Source organism: Notothenia coriiceps, unplaced genomic scaffold (assembly GCF_000735185.1).
Source record: "Notothenia coriiceps isolate Sejong01 unplaced genomic scaffold, NC01 NC01_scaffold00005700, whole genome shotgun sequence".
Lineage (NCBI taxonomy): Eukaryota > Metazoa > Chordata > Actinopteri > Perciformes > Nototheniidae > Notothenia > Notothenia coriiceps.
In genome coordinates, this window is record NW_011338401.1 from 47747 (window position 1) to 66200 (window position 18454).

Here is an 18454-nt window from a genome sequence, read left to right on the forward strand (position 1 = left end):
CTTAACAGGAGCAAATGATTTCTATGGTCGAGCGATTTTGTTGGTGCTACAAAAACTCTTACTGGAAAGTTGTCACAAGGCATTTTCATTTATGTAAATATCCATATGCTGTTCCTTCCTTGGACTGTACCATTTTCGGCTTACACTTATACTTGTATCCCCTTTGTACTGTGAAACCTGCTCTTTCTCTCTACATTTCAGTCTCAGCAGCTTATTCCAAAGTGCTGTAGACCACTTCCACCCCCATGTCCCCTACACCTATACACGGCCTGGTGCCATCACATCCCACCTCACCTCTACACCCCTCTGATTGTCCTCAGCAAAACAATCTTCAATGCTCAGGCAGTTGTCAACATTAATACTTCACAGTCCTCTAACCTGGATCATCACTATCAACAGAGCAGCAAGCAATGCAATGTATAAGTTACTCAGTTCATGTGGAAGGACAGCTCACACGCCCAGCATGCTCTTTCTCTGTTTTGAATTCTGAGACCATTCTACTTGTACACTACAAAAAATGACCCTTGTTGTCTGGAATGGGTCAGGTTGTATCCGGTTGTGGCTGACCATAATATAGCCTTCCTGAGACATTTGAGATACTGTAAGTGATGCTTTTCATACATATTTTTACAAAACCAAATTCAAATATCTTAAAGGTGGGTTAGGTAAGTTTGAGAAACCGGCTCGAGATACACTTTTTATTATATTCCATTGAATGCTCTTAACATCCCGATAGCAATGAATATATTAAGTGCTTTGACAAAAAATCCATAAAAAAATGTCATCTGTGGAAGCCGTGGTACTGTAAAAAGCACAAGCAATCATCTGAGCCGGCCCGGCTAAAATAACTGGATGGCCTACCTGCCTGTCAGCCTTCCATCTGTGCACAAACTTATCTCGTGCCCTCATTGGTCATGTGCGCGTTCATGTGTGTTGGAGGAGGGGCTCTATAAGGAAGTGGCAGTATTTTCAAATTCTAGCGCACTCGAGCTGGTTTCACCAAAATGACCTACCCTACCCTTAAGTGTTTTCCAAATTGTGCTCTGGTTAACAGCAGGTTTTTATAACCTACACATTCTACATCTTTGCTGCAGAGTTGTTATTTATAATAATTGTAATTCCTTTAGATGGCTTTGATTTTCAGGAAAGGTAATTGTACAATCTTTTTTTTGCTGCCCACCTCTTGACATGTTTTATTTTTATGTAATAGGTGTCTTTATAAAACTGCCTTTCTGAAGAGATGTCTTTTTTTGTTTATGTTCTATTAATGGAACACTTTTTTCTGCTGCGGAGAAACTAAGATATGATACGATAAAACAGAACTATTTTTATAGGGATGAAAATGGCTATATATGAAAGGTATGAACAAGTGCAGATATAAAACGTGATCAATAAATAAATAAGTCTTCTAAAACAGTTCACTATTTGAATTTTCCAAATATGTGCTATTATATCGGACAGGCTTTGCCCTTATTTATGTATACTAACTATTGGGCCTTGTTTGTGTAGGCTTTTCCTAATATTTTAAAGGTTTCATGTCATGCTTTTCCGGTTATTACCCGTCCCCTTGAGTGTTATGAAGGTGTTTCTGCATGTAAGTGTAACGGTCTGCAAAGTCACAAACCCTCAAAGTACACCGTGTAGCGAGTAAAACTCTAACACAGAAAATACCTGTCTATGCCGCCCCAGAAAGCCTCGTTGGAGATTTCTCTTTTTCCACTGTTTTCTTCCTGGGTACAGTGACGTGCCCATACCGAAATGGACCCATTGGTCCAAGCCGTTACGTTAAGTCCGTGGATTGGTCCAAATGGACCAATCCGCGGACTTCCTCACACACACACACACTCGATCTTTTCTCAGCTGCAGCTCCGCCGATTTCTCCTCCCTGAGACGGCGGGTGTGTGTGTGTGTGTGTGTGTGTGTGTGTGTGTGTGTGTGTGTGTGTGTGTGTGTGTGTGTGTGTGTGCGTGCGTGCGTGCGTGCGTGCGTGCGTGCTCGGGTTGGTTTCGGGCTGGGTTTAGCTGTGTCTCGCTGTCTCGCAGACGGCCACTGGGCTCACAGGGAGTGGGGGGGGGGGCAGGAGCTCCAACAAGCCGTTTAGGACAGAGTGAATACACTATACAGAGATGCTGTATGATAAACCAATGTGAGTTTGGAAAATTGCACGATATAAATCTATTGTAGTATACCTCAACAATGGAATTATGATCAGTAGAAATGGCCATGACATGGGACCTTTAATACTCAGTAAGTCTAAAAACCACTTCAAATCGACTTTTCTTGCAGTGTGTACCTCACGCTAACCCCCCTCCCTGCCTTCGCCCTCTACTTCGATGTACTTTGAGTCATTGTGATTGGCTCACGTTTCATGTCCATCAGAGCTGTGTGGGCGGGACTCAAACAATCCACTCGTGCTCTCTTCACTGAGGATTGTGCGCCACAGCAGACAGTAGTACAGCAGCGGCAGCATCCACTCTGTGACCGGAGGACAACTACTGCTGTTGTTCACTCTCCCGCAAACTGAGCCTGTAGCCAACCGCTGGTGCATCCTTGAAATTGTTATTTTTTAGGAAAGAGCACATTTCTGCTTTAAAAAGTAACACAGTTTTCCGGTCGTGAAGTCGGTTGTGCCTTTTCCCTGAGACGCACAAAAGACGCACTCCCAAGTCCACCTGGATAGCTGACAGAGCAGTCCGGTCTGGTTCGAGGTCCAGTGGGGAGAGACAGAGAGGAGAAGTTAGCCCGGAAGGCAAGAGGAAGAAACAGAGAAGCCAGGATGAATCAAAAGAGTCATTTGATTTTCACCCTCTACACTATTTATGGGATTCTTCTGAAAGGTGAGTCTGGGACAAGTGGTGCGTACATGCGGGTGTTTTGTGCATACTGTGTGTGTGTACTCGTGCATGTTACAGGCCAGCAGCAGGGCAGGATGGAGGGACAACAGCACGCGCGGTCACAGTCACACCACATGCGGGTCCTGGCAGAAACATGCGGACCCCCCTCTCTCCCTCACCGGGTTTCTCATTCTCCAGCATGTGTGTTTGTGCGTGCGCGGGTGTGTACGTGCGTTGAATGTACGTGCATGTGCAAACGTGCGTCTCAGAGTACAGCTCGAGGAGAGCGAGAGAGCTGGTCCTCTAACATCCTTCTGGATCCCTTGTGTGTTAATGTTCCGGAATGAGGAGGATACTATTTTCATAATTGTGTGCTCAGGGCACGACCCGAGCAGTGGCTGTGAAGCCAAACAGAGTGGTGCAACTCCTGAGTCTGCGATGTGCGTGAGTGCCAATAAAAGAAAAAATGAGCCCGCTAGGAAGACACACCTTTACATGAAGTAACCAACCCCGCGGTTGTTTTTGACGTGCAGCACTTGGATGAGTCACGGAGACACTGGCAGCCTTTTACGCACCGAACAGTTTGATGCTGCTGCTGATAACGGCAGCTTTATATGCACACACAGCATTTGACTCTAATCTCTTTTCCTTTCTTTTATGAATTTACCCTCTGTTTTCTCTGTGAAGGCGTGGTGTCTGTGGACATAGTGCGCACAGTCATCTCTGGTGTGTTGTGTGCCTGCATAAAGGTTTCAGGGAAGGCTATTGTCAATGAACAGGTGCATGATTAGGATGACAGGCTTTCCCATTACTTTCTGAGAAGTTGATTTTCCTGTGTGATAGCTGATGTAAAGGTCAAGCTTCTCTCGGATTACGCCTCATAGCCAACATGCACAACAATGTACCAGAGATTATTACTGTGCTCACTGCATCCATTAGCAAGGAAATCAACTTGGCAATGGCTGATGTAAATGTGAATAACATTTCGATCTCATAACTGTTTGTGATAATATCAAGATAAACAGTGTTGTTTACAGAAGATAGGTAAACATTAGATTAAGGTGACATTGGGGTCAAGGTCATGTTGTTGCCATGCCTGTTCATAAGTGGTTCAGTGAGATATCAGCATATCAATTAAAGTGGATCTACAATACATACATAGCACTGAAATATCATAAAATGGCAATAAAAAAAAAAAAAGCCCTGTATACAATAATTATATATGCTTATATTTTCTATTCTCCGCCTTTCTTAAACATATAAAGTATCAACAGAGTAGAGGATGTGGGCCAACACAGCAAGAAAATGATGGGGCTTCAATGGCTTGATGGTTTTGATCAGTGAATACAAGACAGATTTTTTAGTTCAAATATCATTAGAAAACTCTCTTTTTATATCACACTATTTTGATGATGCAATGCGGATGGTTTGCATAATACATTTGACATGTTCCAGTATAGTTCCATATTTAAGAAATGTTATAGAAAGATGCCCGAGTACAACCCAGTGGCATGTTCTGTGATATTTTTTCACTTCACTTTAAACACAATACAGTGTAGAGTACTGGATTGCATTCACGTGTTGAGGCATCCAAGGAAAACAATATCTTTGTAAGAAGTTAAAGAGGGAACACTTCGTATTGAGTTGCTGGACTGTCAGTGGCAGGAGGGGGATGGATTTACTCGGGAAAAAACTGTCAGTCTAACAGCAGGGCCACTTATGCTGCGCTGAGCTCCAGTTTGTGATATAAAGTCCACTTTATCCCACTCAAATTACATCAAGATGTATTTAAGGCATTTGATAACAGATTTATTAACATGAAAGTCTTGACTTAAACCAGCTTTCCACACGAGCAAATCCCAAAGGAGAGATCACTTGATTCCCTTGATAATTTGTTGTTCTCTCTTTGAAGTGTGTGAGTGTGTGTGCATATGAGAGTGAGTGAGAGCAGTCCTTAACAACCAGCCGTGATTAAGGCCACTCTTGACTTAATGAATTGATACGTAATGAGTTATCTTAGGGTATCTGATATATCTGACAGCTCGCACTGCAGCAATTATTGACGTTTCAGGGCTTCTCTGTCCCCCTTTATTCTCCTAAGGGTGGCACATTCATTATGGGAGAGTGTCTGTGTGTTCTTGTGTGAGCTTATTACCTTGCAAATGAGTGCCACGTTTCTATAGTTCAAGTCTGGAATGGCCTACGCAATGACAAAAACCATGCTGTTAACAGCCGAGCGCACTTCGGATCTGTTTCCACACACCCTCACATCAGTCTCTTTCTCTCTCCCTGTCTAACTCTGAAGGGGATAATGTTAGGCTCCTTGATTTGAACAGTCATCTCGCAGTGCAAGACCTATTATTGTATAGGTTCCACACAGCAGTCAGGTCAGCCTCCCTCTGAATGAAGTCTATCTAGCCGCAGCCGTATCCGTGCGCTCTGTAAATGGCAGCTGTTTCAGCCCCTCTGGCCCAGTGCCACCTGGCATCAAGACATCCAGACACACTGCATCTCTGTCACCGACTAGACCTGCGTCGTGTGTGTGTATATATATATATATATATATAGTGTGAACGTGAAGTGTTTTGATGGAGGTTGTTGTTTACCAACAGCCCGAGTTGTTAGCATATTATCCAGTGTGTCTCGTGTGCCCATGCCGGATTCAGAGAAAACAGCCTGTTATGCAAATGGCCCTCTTACGTAATAGCCCGGGGCTGCGTGGCAGGCGAGGGGAGATGGAGGCAGGAGAGCAGCAGAGAAAGAGGGAGATATTCTAGAATAGAGGACTTGATGTTAGAGTGACGTGGGAGGAGAGGTGTGGAGGAGGGATGTGCAATCTTCTTGGCTAAAGTGTGCAATATGTGTGCTCTGGTTGTTGTTTGCTGTTAGGATGGCTGTTTATCGCTCTGCCTGCCTGGTAGTCCGTCTATTTTGAACTCTGATCTTGCTAGCCTAAATACAAACCCCCGCTGAGGGATGTGTTTATCCCCGCAGTGAGTCTAAGCTGCTGTAGGCTGACCCTCCATCCCTCTGTACTTCCGAGCATTCCTCCCTCGCCTCATCCTCTCATCCTGGTGTGGAGCTTTGTACCACAGCAGCGTGGGAAAGCTTCCGATAACAAGTGGCCGTGTGTGTGTGTGTGTGTGTGTGTGTGTGTGTGTGTGTGTGTGTGTGTGTGTGTGTGTGTGTGTGTGTGTGTGTGTGTGTGTGTGTGTGTGTGTGTGTGTGTTATGAGGATTAATACACTAGGATCATAATATGTGAGTCCAAAAAGTGCTCGACTGTCTGTTAAAATATGTTGTATGTTTTAAACTGCCGCTTGATTCAAGTAAAACATTTCAGAAAACCGCTTCTTCTTGCATTAACATCCACCCAGGAGATGCCAAATGATGATGATTGTAGTAGAACATAAAATATAAATCCAAATAAACAGTTTTTTGTATTTCATAATGTAAATGTGTGTACTTAATCCATTATACTCTTGTTTATTTTGTTTGTATCCAGCACCTGTAGACAGGGGTTTTTAGCTTGAGTCTATCTTCGTCTCTTACTCTGTGTCTTACTCTTGCTCTGCAGAGAGGCCAACGCCCTGACGGTGTCCTCCTGCACCTTGCAGAAAAAGAAGGCCCTGTTCACCATCGCCAAAGAAGCGTTTGACACAAACACCCGCGCAACAAGTATCACCACTTCCACCTACCAGCTCATAGAACCTTACATGGGTAAGCAAAAAGACCCACACACACATCCATACAGCAAAACTTTATTTTGAACACAGTTAATCCTGTTTATATCTGTCCTGGCCTGCAGGAGGCGCGGATTTATCCTATGTCAAAAGTCTGTCGACCTCCGACATCAACATGGACATGGCTACCTTCACCGCACTGGACGAGAATGTTATTCGGTCCGTGTGTGTGTGTGTGTGTGTGTGTGTGTGTGTGTGTGTGTGTGTGTGTGTGTGTGTGTGTGTGTGTGTGTGTGTGTGTGTGTGTGTGTGTGTGTGTGTGTGTGTGTGTGTGTGTGTGTGTGTGTGTGTGTGTGTGTGTGTGTGTGTGCGCGCGCAGAGCCACTGATTACAGAAACAAGGTGCTCTCTCTTTCTCGCTCACTTGCACTCACCCTCCCACTTCTATGTGTTTCATTTTCATGGACACGCTTTGACGGGTGGAACATGTGACGTACTCTGTACCTTACACAGAAGCCCTACACCTTCAATGCTGAAAATCCTTAGTAGAACTGGGCATCACACAGACACACATACACACACGGAGCCCCACTGTGGATTCATTGCTGCCCGGCCAAGGGATTTCCCATGATCAAAGCCAGTCTTTTGTTAGTCCAGGTGTTAAAAAAGTTAAAACAGAAAGGAGGAGGAGGCTGGAAGGGAACGTGGGATTCCGAGCTTACAAACTCTTCATGGCAGAGCAGAAATGTGCTGCTCCAGAAACACTTCCAGGGAACCTGCCACTTGTTCCAATTCTTTCTCATATCAGTAAACATGCACGGCAGGTTTTGCTTGGGAATGTACAGCAATGACAAGTTGAAAACAGACGCTCTCAAAGTCTGTTTAGACATAGGGATGAAAGGACACAGGAAGAGGCAGGAGGCCAATCATTGTTAAGCTCAATACACATGTAGTGGCATATGGTAGATATTCACAAGTGGCAAAAACAGAACCCAGACAAGACACTATGGAGGACTGAGAAGTTTTAAGCTTTATGTAAATGTTATCCTATGTGCACAGCTCAGCTCCTAAACCAGCCTGTGGAAATACCCTAAACTTTAATGAGCCTTCAAAATATGGTGCTCACAAATGCAGCATCACAGAAAGATCGGACATTATTTTTGTACTTCAGATATACTTAAGACATACTTCATTTTAAATGTGCGCATTGCTAAACATCTCCCAAGGCTACATATTCAGTGTATTGCAAGATTCAGCCTGGTTTTTATGTTTGAATATGATATGAAGACTCTTGTCTCTTGTCTTCAGAGAATATGGCCTTACAGTGTCATATATTGTGTCCAGGTCCCCAGCACAACACACAGTCACTCTGTTTACTAAATTCTGCAGTATAGGGCTTTGCTGATCCTGGCATGAATCTGCTCAAAATGGAATACATCCTCTAAGGAGTAAATGGCTGTGAGATGGCACTGACGCACCATCGTGGATGACTGCGTTACTCGCTTCACATTTCAAGCATGCAAAACCAAAAATATCTATAATTATGTTGTCAGGCTTACATTCAAGAACATGTCCCATTTATAACATACTAATTCTAATAAATAGTCTATTATTTGAGCCTAAGTGTTAGGTATTATCTAATCGAATCCTATGTTGGTGGTGCGGTGAGCTAATAGCTTCCTGGTTACAAACACAGAACATGTCAGACACATTGCTAATCCGTAAATTAACATTTTTTGTAGTGATTCAATGCAGAGTTAATTTAGATTTTTATTTTGGCATCAAGGCTGCGTTTCATGTTTCTACGACAGGGTGGAATTTAAAGCCAGCCCAAAAGCGAGAGAAGGGAGAGATGAAATACAGCCTCCCGTGGAGAATGGGGAAAATCCGAGCCCACAGGTGGATTTGGCTGCAATAGCATTGGCAGCAGACAGTGAGTTTGCACCCAGAATAGACATCCCTGTAGGTCAAATAAGTATGCAAGCTCAGCTAACAAATCAGCTGATTCGGCTCTTCTTCAAAGGGAATGAAGCTATTTGTTTATACATATCAGGATATGAAATAATATGCATTTATCAATGTGAGACGTCTGTAACGATAAAAATAAAACAACCTGACATGTAGAAAATGGTGTTTGGGGCTGCATAAGGTGTATTTTGATACAAAGCTTCCTCTGCTACAGTATATGATGACTAATTCTTATAGGAAAAAAATGTTTCTGGTATGTTTTGATTGACAAGCAAAAGTTGAGTCACACTTTAGCAATCAGATTGAATCGACCCAATAAGAACGACGCACAAGCACACACATTGGAAAAGAAAGACTGCGTGAACGCGCGCATGCATACGAGATGTCTGTATTAGCATTGAATTCCAAAGGATTAGCGAGCGGCTAATCTGAAACTCCAGTCTTTGACAAGCCATGTGTCACTAATCTCAAACACTCTGGAATAAAAAGACACAAACACAATCAACCTTTAGGATTAAAACTCAGAGGATGTTCATAATCTTTCACTCAAACCAGGAGAGGGTAAAAGAAGGTTCAAGCTGAAGAAAAAGATACATAGAAAGATATATATTTATATTATTTTCTGCCCCACACATACTTGCAAAAAGCAAACAAATGCAGTGGGTTGATTCAACACGCACTTTCAGTTGAACCTGATTTGCTTTACAGGTTCATGCATCGTCCTCTTAACAGCTCTTAGCCTTGAAAATGTTTCTTTTGTGTTGTGTGCCCTTTCATCTGACAGTTTCTTTTCATACAATTCCCAGAGAGCCAGAGTCTGGAGTCTTGGTATTACATGTTACAGTAATCATTTTCTTGAACAGAGATACAGATATGAACAGTCTCTCAAGTCCCTCAGCTCTTTTCCACAACTCGGATATTGTTGGGGACTGTGTGTCTGTCTTAGAAATGAATTCACCCAAAGCAAAGTCGGCCCATACTGTGTACAGTTGCATCCTAACGCACCGAGCCATATGTGTACACCAAAAGCACACGCTTCGCAAATACACACGCACGCTTGTGCACACAAAAAGACAGCAGTGTTCAGACAGAGTAGAGAGAAAACAACATCTTTTGTTTTCAGGGATTGCATTTGCTGCAGTAAACACAGGATGATGCTTAAAAAAAGTGGCATTTTTAGTTTTATTGCCACCGTTTTTATGACCCAGACTCAGAGATTGCTTCCTCTATTCATACGCACGCACACTCATATTTTCAGTCGGATTCAGTTTGACAGGAAAGCTACATTTACAGGCAATTTGTTGAAAAAGTTTGAGGTACTGTGTATATATATATATGGGGAAGGAAGAGAAAGTTACAACCACTATCTCCAGGCCCTACGATTTCGGTTGGGTTAGAGTCAGTCCCAATGATACTAATAATATATTTCACAGCTGCATTAAGTGATCCCAAAAATGAGTTGCAATATTCTTTCATACTGTAACACTGCTAATTTCCTCCTGTTTGCTATTAAACATGGATTGTCATACTTGTTCATTTCTAATTGCAAGAAAGTGCTTCAAAATGCAGCTACATTGGAAACATCTGCTTAATTCCATGTATTGTCTTTGTTTCAATGTTGTTCCTTAATGTTGTGCAAAGCATTGATTGAGTGTTTAATTGCTAAACATCTTCTGTAGCTAACATTATAGAATGATGTCATAATACTAATTGAATCGAAGGATTTACTGCATCCACGAATATATAATACATATCTGTTCACTTGTTTTAGCATCGTGCTCTCAAAGGAAGCCTCGAAGTAGCTAAAGCTAATTGAAATGTAATTCCCCAAAGACGAATGTTCATGTTAATTGACTTTCTGTGTGTGCCTGTGTTTGTACGTGTGTGTGTGTGTGTGCGCGTGCGCGTGTGCTGCGTGCGTGCACTTGAGTGTGTGTATATGTGTATGTTTTTGTATTCATAATATCGCCAGAAGTCACTTTCTAGTCCCTTGTCTAATCAGCTTGAGGGTCCCCCCACATCTTAATTCAGTGTTTGAAAGCTATTAGACATTCGTTTGCATGAGCACCATTTCTAAACACATCTAATTTAGTGAAATTAAGCATTTAGAATCCACTGATGTTTTCTTAAACTCCAATCAAGCCATTCCTTCCATTCACGTTGGTGCACATTGTAAATCGCAGCATACTCTACCGCTGTTTGGTTTCACCTCTTATATATCGGACATGTGTAAATGTGAAGAACAATAGGGCTGGGAACAAATGGAGGGTTTTTGCACAGGTTTCTGTACGTTTCCGTGTGAAAGTAGAGAGAACAGGCATTTTGTTTAAAGCCTATAATTAAAACTAAAGGTGTGAAATTCCATCCACTTGAAAAGGTTTCACCTGACATTCAAATAGATTTTTACCAGTAAAATGAAATGGGCAAAAAGCTTTAACCTGACTTCAGAGTTTCTGAGTGTGCTTTCAGAAGGAGGTTATTTATGATATATTTCCTTTTGATCTGTACATAGGCAATACAGTTTGTATAATTCACGCATATCTTTACACAAAAGTGACCTTATTCCTCCAAATCTCTCCATACATCTCCGTGCCTTGTGTCATACTGCATGATGACTTCCATTCAGTTGTCCTTAGCCGTGTCTATATTTCTATATAATGGATTCGTTTTGTTAGGAGAATTTGGGAATCTGTCCGCTTTCTATGTGGAGATTGCTCCAGGCCTGTTGTAGTGAGGAGGGAAGATGGAGTCAAGTGAGATAATTTATAACAGTTAAAAACCAAATGAATTGAGACCCTTGGCTTGGGTGAACGAGCGGCAGCATACATAATGCGCCTTAGGGATTTCTTCTCCACACACATTGCGCTGTGTGTGTATGCGTGTGTGAGTCCAAGCTAGCAAACACATAGCAGGCGGAAACACACAGCACCCTCCACCATCTGTCTCTGTTTGCCACATTGCAAATCCATTATATGCAACACAACATTATTCCCTCTATCCTAAGTGGCACACCCCCCTGAGCTTACTTCCACTATCCCACTCAGTGGAACGGTGACAATTTGCCACCGCGCACGCATCTTTATTAAAGATGTGGTGGCATGTTTCCAGCTGGATTTTAATACATATTTTCATGCTCCATTTGCATTTTTTGTAAGTTGTTGTTTAGCATCGATGCTTTGAGATGTTACAAGCCTGTTTGCTTGTTCCTCCCGCTTCATGTGGGAATTTGTGGGATATTTTCAGCTCGTCCCTGTTGAACTATCAGTGGACTTTAATAATCCTGCCACCTCCAGAATTATTATTTTTTACATTTTGGCAGACTGATTTAACACATGCACACACACACACACACTCACAGAGACACACACACTGCATGCATCTCGCTAAGGTTTGGCTCAGTGGTTTTATAGCTAACTCATCTCCACTTCTAATCAAAAAGCCTCCCCAGCTCTGAACCTCCCGCTGAGGAAACAAAGAAGTTATTATGTTTTTAAATGGTCTCCAATTACGGGTAATTTCACCGCCTATCTTAAAGCTATTTGCTTTTCTCTCACTTTGCTCCGGATGGGTAGAGCTAGCATTGTGCTTTGCAAAAATCAACGACAAGACAAGTTAGACACACAGCAGATGCATTCTTGTGGAAAACAGAATGGTCTGCCTTTCTTTGCACTCACTCTCTGTCTTTCCTCATCGTCTTATCGTTAGAAATGGGAACACAGTTAACTCAATTCCTCCTTTATCTTCCTCATTAGTGTTTGTCTCACAGTGCACTCAATTACTCAGTCCATCACTCTCCTTTACCCACAAGTCAAAAGCTTCCACTGGCTGAAGTCAAATCCTCATGTAGTTAGATTCCAGTAAAGCTCATTAGGGAGTAGTGAGTGATGCCAAAATTGTGCTTAACATAAACATTTTAAATCCCTGCTTTGTGCACTGCGTGTGTGCTTTCAAACAATTTTGGAATGGCCTTGTCAGTTTGCAGACTGATGCTGCGTGTTACGTTTTTACACCGCCAGTCAGATTCTGACTGCTGTGGCATTTTTCAATTTTGATTGTTAATCTATAGTCCACCTTGGAAGTGCATTTAGCACAGCCGGATTAGTTTTGATAGATTTGATTTTGATTGTAACCTTGGTTGTATGTTTCAGCAGCAATCATTTATCTTTTCTTTTTTTTAGATAGTTTGACATTTCACTAATGGCAGCTTTATTCAGTTGAATTTTTCTGTCAACATTTTTCCTCCTAGTAGCAGTTTATATCATCTGGCCATTTCATATACAAATGGTAAAATAACAGGTTTTGAAGAAAAGAGCTACAATTTAAACAATTTCAGTTATGAATCATGGGTAAAAAACGTGCTTGCAATTCTTTTTACTCAATTCGAGGATCTTTGTAAGGTAGGATTTTTCCATATATTGACTTGATTAACGAGACATTGATATCTCCCTATTGAAACTGTGCAGCTGTATGTTTCCCTTTCTCCCTGCTTCCTTATCTTCCTTCCAAATGTATTGCTATGGCTACCATCCTAGACTAGTTTGCCATCATGCTAATGCTGCTGTATGTGTATCTAGTTCAAATAGCCCCGCTAATGCTAATCTCTGCTAATCCTCTGAAAAGCACCCTTAGAGCCACGTTATCATGCTACTCTGAAGTTAAAATGGATAGTGGAGGAGAGGGAACAGCAAAATGGTGAATGGAGATATCAGAATAGCAAATATTAAATCATAACAGCTGACACGTACAAATCCTCACACCAGTGGTCACCTTCCAACGTCCGCTTATCCACACGCACACACACACACACACACACACACACACACACACACACACACACACACACACACACACACACACACACACACACACACACACACAGCTGCAGACACAAGCTATTACTGAAGAGATAGGCCCAAAAATATCCCGGTTGGCAGTCATAATGAGACAGCGTTACCACAGTTGCTCTGAGCTGGTAAATGGAAGACTACTCTATAGGACTGTGTGCTGATCCTAAGCCCTTGTCGTAATGCACTTGTCACCCTAATCCTGACCTTATTAAAAGTGAGCCAGAAAGAAGCCAGAATTTAGACTGTAGTAGTTCCTCAATACAGCTGGTCGTAGCCCAGGCACTTTGAGAGGAGGTGACCTTCACATGACATAATCCCGGAGCCACCTTTCACCCCGTTAGGCATTATGATCCCAGAGATTAGGTCCCCTTCGAGTTTTTCGGTTTCTGGTGAATCCGATAGCATTTATTGTGAAGACATGTTATTGATTTCTAAGGAAGGTGCAGTGTGTAACAATGCAGTGCAACGTGACACCCTGCAATACAGAGAGTAGCGCTACATATGATATTGCTCATGGCAGCAGGAAATAATTGACCGCAATATGACATAATAAGAAAGCTTCTGTCAGCATTACATTTAAACTACATGCTTTTATCCACATGGAAAATATCTAGTGATGACTATGTTTTTTTTTAATCCGAGATCTTACATAAAAAGCTATATTTTTCACATCTTTCCATGACATTACGGTATACGCTCCTTGCTGCCCTACATAATGCTGCTCTACTTGAATGAAATGTATCAGTAAAAGATAAGAAATAGATGAAATACAGTCTTACCCTTCTCTGCCGTAGACGCATGGCTCTGTCAAGATGTTGGAGTGGTGGAATATGTTGATTCCAGCACTTTGGTTACATTATGTCTACAAAAAGACAAGGCTGCATATATAGTGCTGTCCTTCCCACAGACAGAAAATGTAACTTATAAATCAGTAACCCTTTCCCACTTTGAATTAAACCAAATCCCTGACATTCTAACGCATTACGTCTGTGCACAGGTTGGCGCCGTTTGAAATATAATTATACTAAGAATAAATCAAGCAATATCAGACACTACTGCTGGATGTACTTGTGAAACAACTAAGTAGAAATTAATTTGCTAATTTGTATCAAATTAGGCCTTTTAAAGTATGACGTTATACCAAACAGAAATACAGCTTGAACTGCTTGCTGTGCTTTTATCCTTTTCCAGCCTGATTAGAAAATTAAAAGCATAATCCCCAAAGTCTCGGCAGTCCTGATATCCATTGGTACTTGTCATTCAAAGGAGAACACCATTGATGGAAGAGATTACAGGAAAGTGAAGCAGAAAATCCACCAGGGGAAGGTGATGAGTTTGTTTTGAGATGTTATGCGAGTGTATGTTGTGCTGGGATCCTGAGTGACACGTTATGGCCACTGCTGTGCCAATGCTCTCTTTTAAAGCCACTGTGATAAGACAGGGATGGGGGTAACAGCAAAACATTGGGCGTGTGTGCGTGTGTCATACATGGGTTGAGCGTTAGAGGGATGTTGGGGGTAACAGAATGAATGTGGGAGAAAATATGAAATTCCTATCACATCTGCTGCTCCACCCTGTACAGACAGGAATATGGAGCAGAGACAGATTAACCCGGAGAAGCTGAAAAAAGATAATAAATAAATAAATAACAATGCAAGCAATGCATCAGCTTCAATCTTGTGCTATCTGGCGCACAGGGTTGAACCATTTATTATGTATGCAGGCACAACGGCAGAGATAAACAGTAACAATGAAGAGGCATGTTTTATCAGGTCCATTTCATTTTGCTCTTTGAGAAGCATCTCAATGAATGCAATAAAAAGAGTTGGTTCCTGTGTTTTTTTTTTCCTCCTTTATGTTTCTGCTTCCACATCCCACTCTCTCTCCTTCCTATCTGGGTGTTTCTTTTTTCTTTTACCCTAGACACCTCACTCACCAGCGTCACCCGGGGCTTTCATCTTGGCAGGGTGCTTCCTTTATGAGAATACTCCAATTGGCAGACGAGCGCCCTTGTCAGACACCATTCATTGCACTTGCATAGATATGAAAAGTGTTTTAACAAGCACCACTGAGTTTTGCGGTGCAGAAGAAACTGCATACCAATGTCAATTCAGATCCTGTGACCAAATTAAAGAGGCAGTGAAGTCTGGGGAAAGTTGTGTTGATGTCCATGTCAAAAAAGTTCCACTGCAGCCGCCCAAAGGTATAGTGACTAAGTAAAGTTTGCTTTGCTGTTGTCCGTAGAGAATTCGGAGTTTGAAATTCAGTAGTGAAGTTAACCGAACGGACACTCGAGCATATTTTATGAATTGATTCTCTTGCATGCAATTTGGTTACATTTATCTTCATTTAATCTTGGCTGTCACGACAATAACTTCCAATTGGTATTCAGACGCTAAGTCACATAATGTGTAATTAGGTATGTTAATAGCTACTGTATATTCTGAGCATGAGAGCGAGGCACACTATCCATTTGTCTGTCAGATGAACGGCTGTTAGATGCAACATCTGGACCGAAACAAGGAGTGGGAGTTGATGACGTCCCCACATATATATTGAGAGTATGTTTTGAGGGAACTTCAGGAAGGTTTATTATTATTATTATTATTATTATTATAGATACATGGCTACTGCAGAAGTTATATAGTACTGTGTTTGTTGGGGTTTGAATAAGGAAGTGTTCAAAAATATATTTCGCCTGGTTGAAAGCAAACCAAAACAGGATAAATGCACAAACAATCTAATTAGAGGGATGGCTGACTGTTTAGCAATCACTTGGTCTTGTGCCAAATAAAAATGGATGGTTTTAATAAACAGTCTCTTTGTAAGTTATGCAAATCTAATGGACCTGCAGGTGATGTGGTGGTGAATTATTTCTCCAAGCTTGCACAGTCAAATTGACTTCTTCTATTTCCCCCCCTGGCCTTTTTCCTTTTCTTTTTACAACACCTCATAATGTCCCTTTGTTACTGATCTTTAGTCTTTTTTACTTTGGGAGAAATTGGCAGTCAAAACGACCATGTGAGGAGGCTCCAAACATCACTTCTAAATTGTGTCGAATTATATGTTGAGCAAACAGTCCTTAAACATATGTGTCATGGTGCATAATGTAATCCCTTTTATCCCATCAAATAATCCCAGTACGCCTTGAAAACAACTTGAATTGATCTTAACTGACTGACTTTACTGACTTAGTTCTCCTCTTACCCTACTTTGAAGCAGTCATGTTCACATCAAGTCTTCAAAATGTCAGATATTGTATGCATGAGTGTGACAATAATCGCACTTGATGGGTGTAAAGATCTGCCATGTCATCATGTTGCTCCAGTTCTATTTTGGCTTTTAGCACTGGTCAAAATATGTGAGTTGAATTTGTGAAACCCTATCCCTAAAGTGGCCTGATCTTCTGCAGTCAGCTACAGCAGAGAGACCAAATGTCCCGACAGGAGGCGATGTCATCATAACGGAGGGTTTTACATCCAGTGTACAATGATCTAAGCCACAGGGATACTGTCTCCAAAAATATATGAAGTACCCGCTTTATAGACCATGACATATCATTTCCTCTCTTCAGAACGATACGTACAGTGCTCTGTTTCCATCAGAAAGCAGCCAGGCCGTACTGATGAATCTGTTATACCAGCCAGCTACGTTATTTTTGTTTCATTCTCTTTGTCCTTTACACTCTCTCTCTCTCTCTCTCTCTCTCTCTCTCTCTCTCTCTCTCTCTCTCTCTCTGTCTATTTCTGGATGTAGTGAGACTTCAGCTTCGTTTCAGTTCTGGGGCAAATCAGCTGCGTAACAGTAGTGTGCGTCTAAATGGCAGCTATTACTGTATGTAGCGTCTGTCAGAGGTCAAGCAAGTCTCTTCTGTTGTATAATGCTAATGGTATGAAATTCCTTAAGGGTGACAAGAAGTGGATGTTGGGTAACGAAATCTGGATTTGACTTTTGGATAATTAAATGGGTTTTTGCTGCCTATTGATGGATTCAGGAGGTTAGAGAGCAACACAATACTGACATCTGGTTACAGCAGCAACATGATTGGTTGAGAGCAGGTGTGGAGAAATCTTATTGGTTGAGAGTAAATAGTTGCAAGAACAAAAGGCAGCTGACAGTGTGAAAAAACCCTGAATACAGTCTTTGTGATTGAACTTTTTCTAACCTCAGCCAACCTCCATTTGTCTTATGATGGAAATCTATCCAATGATCAATCAAGCAAAGTGCCACTTTGCAAAGGAAATATGTCTTTGACTATCATTTAAAAGCCAGAAAAAGCTTTTAATTCACTCAATAAAATGATGAAACTTAGGCAGAGGATTGGTTCATTAGTGTAATATAATACTGATGATGTCAAAGAAAAAGTGAATGGTGCTAAATACAGAGGAAGAAAAAACACAATATAGCAAAATGAGGGCAGGGGGTTGAATGGCTCGGCTTGTTTAGAACCAATCAAAAGTTCATATTATTAGTTATAGTAGGACACATTTCTGCATTTTTGTAAGTTTTGTTAAATCTTCCAGGAAATACAATTATTTTACTTCAAATAAGTATTGGAAAGGTTTTAATTTGGTAGTTGTTTTAAAAGTTGGCTATAGTTTTGGCTTTTGGCTATAATAAAACAGTATAATTAACACCCAGCAGGCCCAAGGCATTAACCTGTGATGGCTTCTTAAAGGTCGAGTTCTCTTTCCTGTGGGTGTTGATCAGATCTCCAGGATGTGTAAGCAAGAACTTTGTTTGTGTTCGAGGTGAACAGTTAAATAGGTCTTATTATTTTCTACTTTCAATTGTATCAGAAAAACAACCTTACATCACACTGAGTGGGCTATTGTATGCTTCATGGGGTCATAGGTGACACAGACACGCACCATAATGAGACCGCATAGAACGGTTATGACGAATAATGTACATATTGTAACAGCAGGAATCTCACGTCAGTGTGTGTGTGTGTGTGTGTGTGTGTGTGTGTGTGTGTGTGTGTGTGTGTGTGTGTGTGTGTGTGTGTGTGTGTGTGTGTGTGTGTGTGTGTGTGTGTGTGTGTGTGTGTTATTTTTGCCCTGTCTCCTGGAGGGGAAACATGGCTTGTTTACAGTGTCTGTAGTGACAACTAAATGAAATCAC

General features: G+C 41.6%; 1 protein-coding gene across 1 annotated transcript in view; it reads left to right on the plus strand.

The window, feature by feature from the left end:
• The first annotated feature begins 2431 nt into the window (after nt 1–2431).
• The window catches only part of LOC104943090 (cell adhesion molecule 2-like), a 171117-nt gene continuing 155094 nt past the window's right edge, over nt 2432–18454 (plus strand). Inside the window, exon 1 of the mRNA XM_010768409.1 lies at nt 2432–2837. Within this exon, the coding sequence (XP_010766711.1) occupies nt 2777–2837 (61 nt within the window). The 5' untranslated portion in view covers nt 2432–2776. The remainder of the gene's footprint in view (nt 2838–18454) is intronic.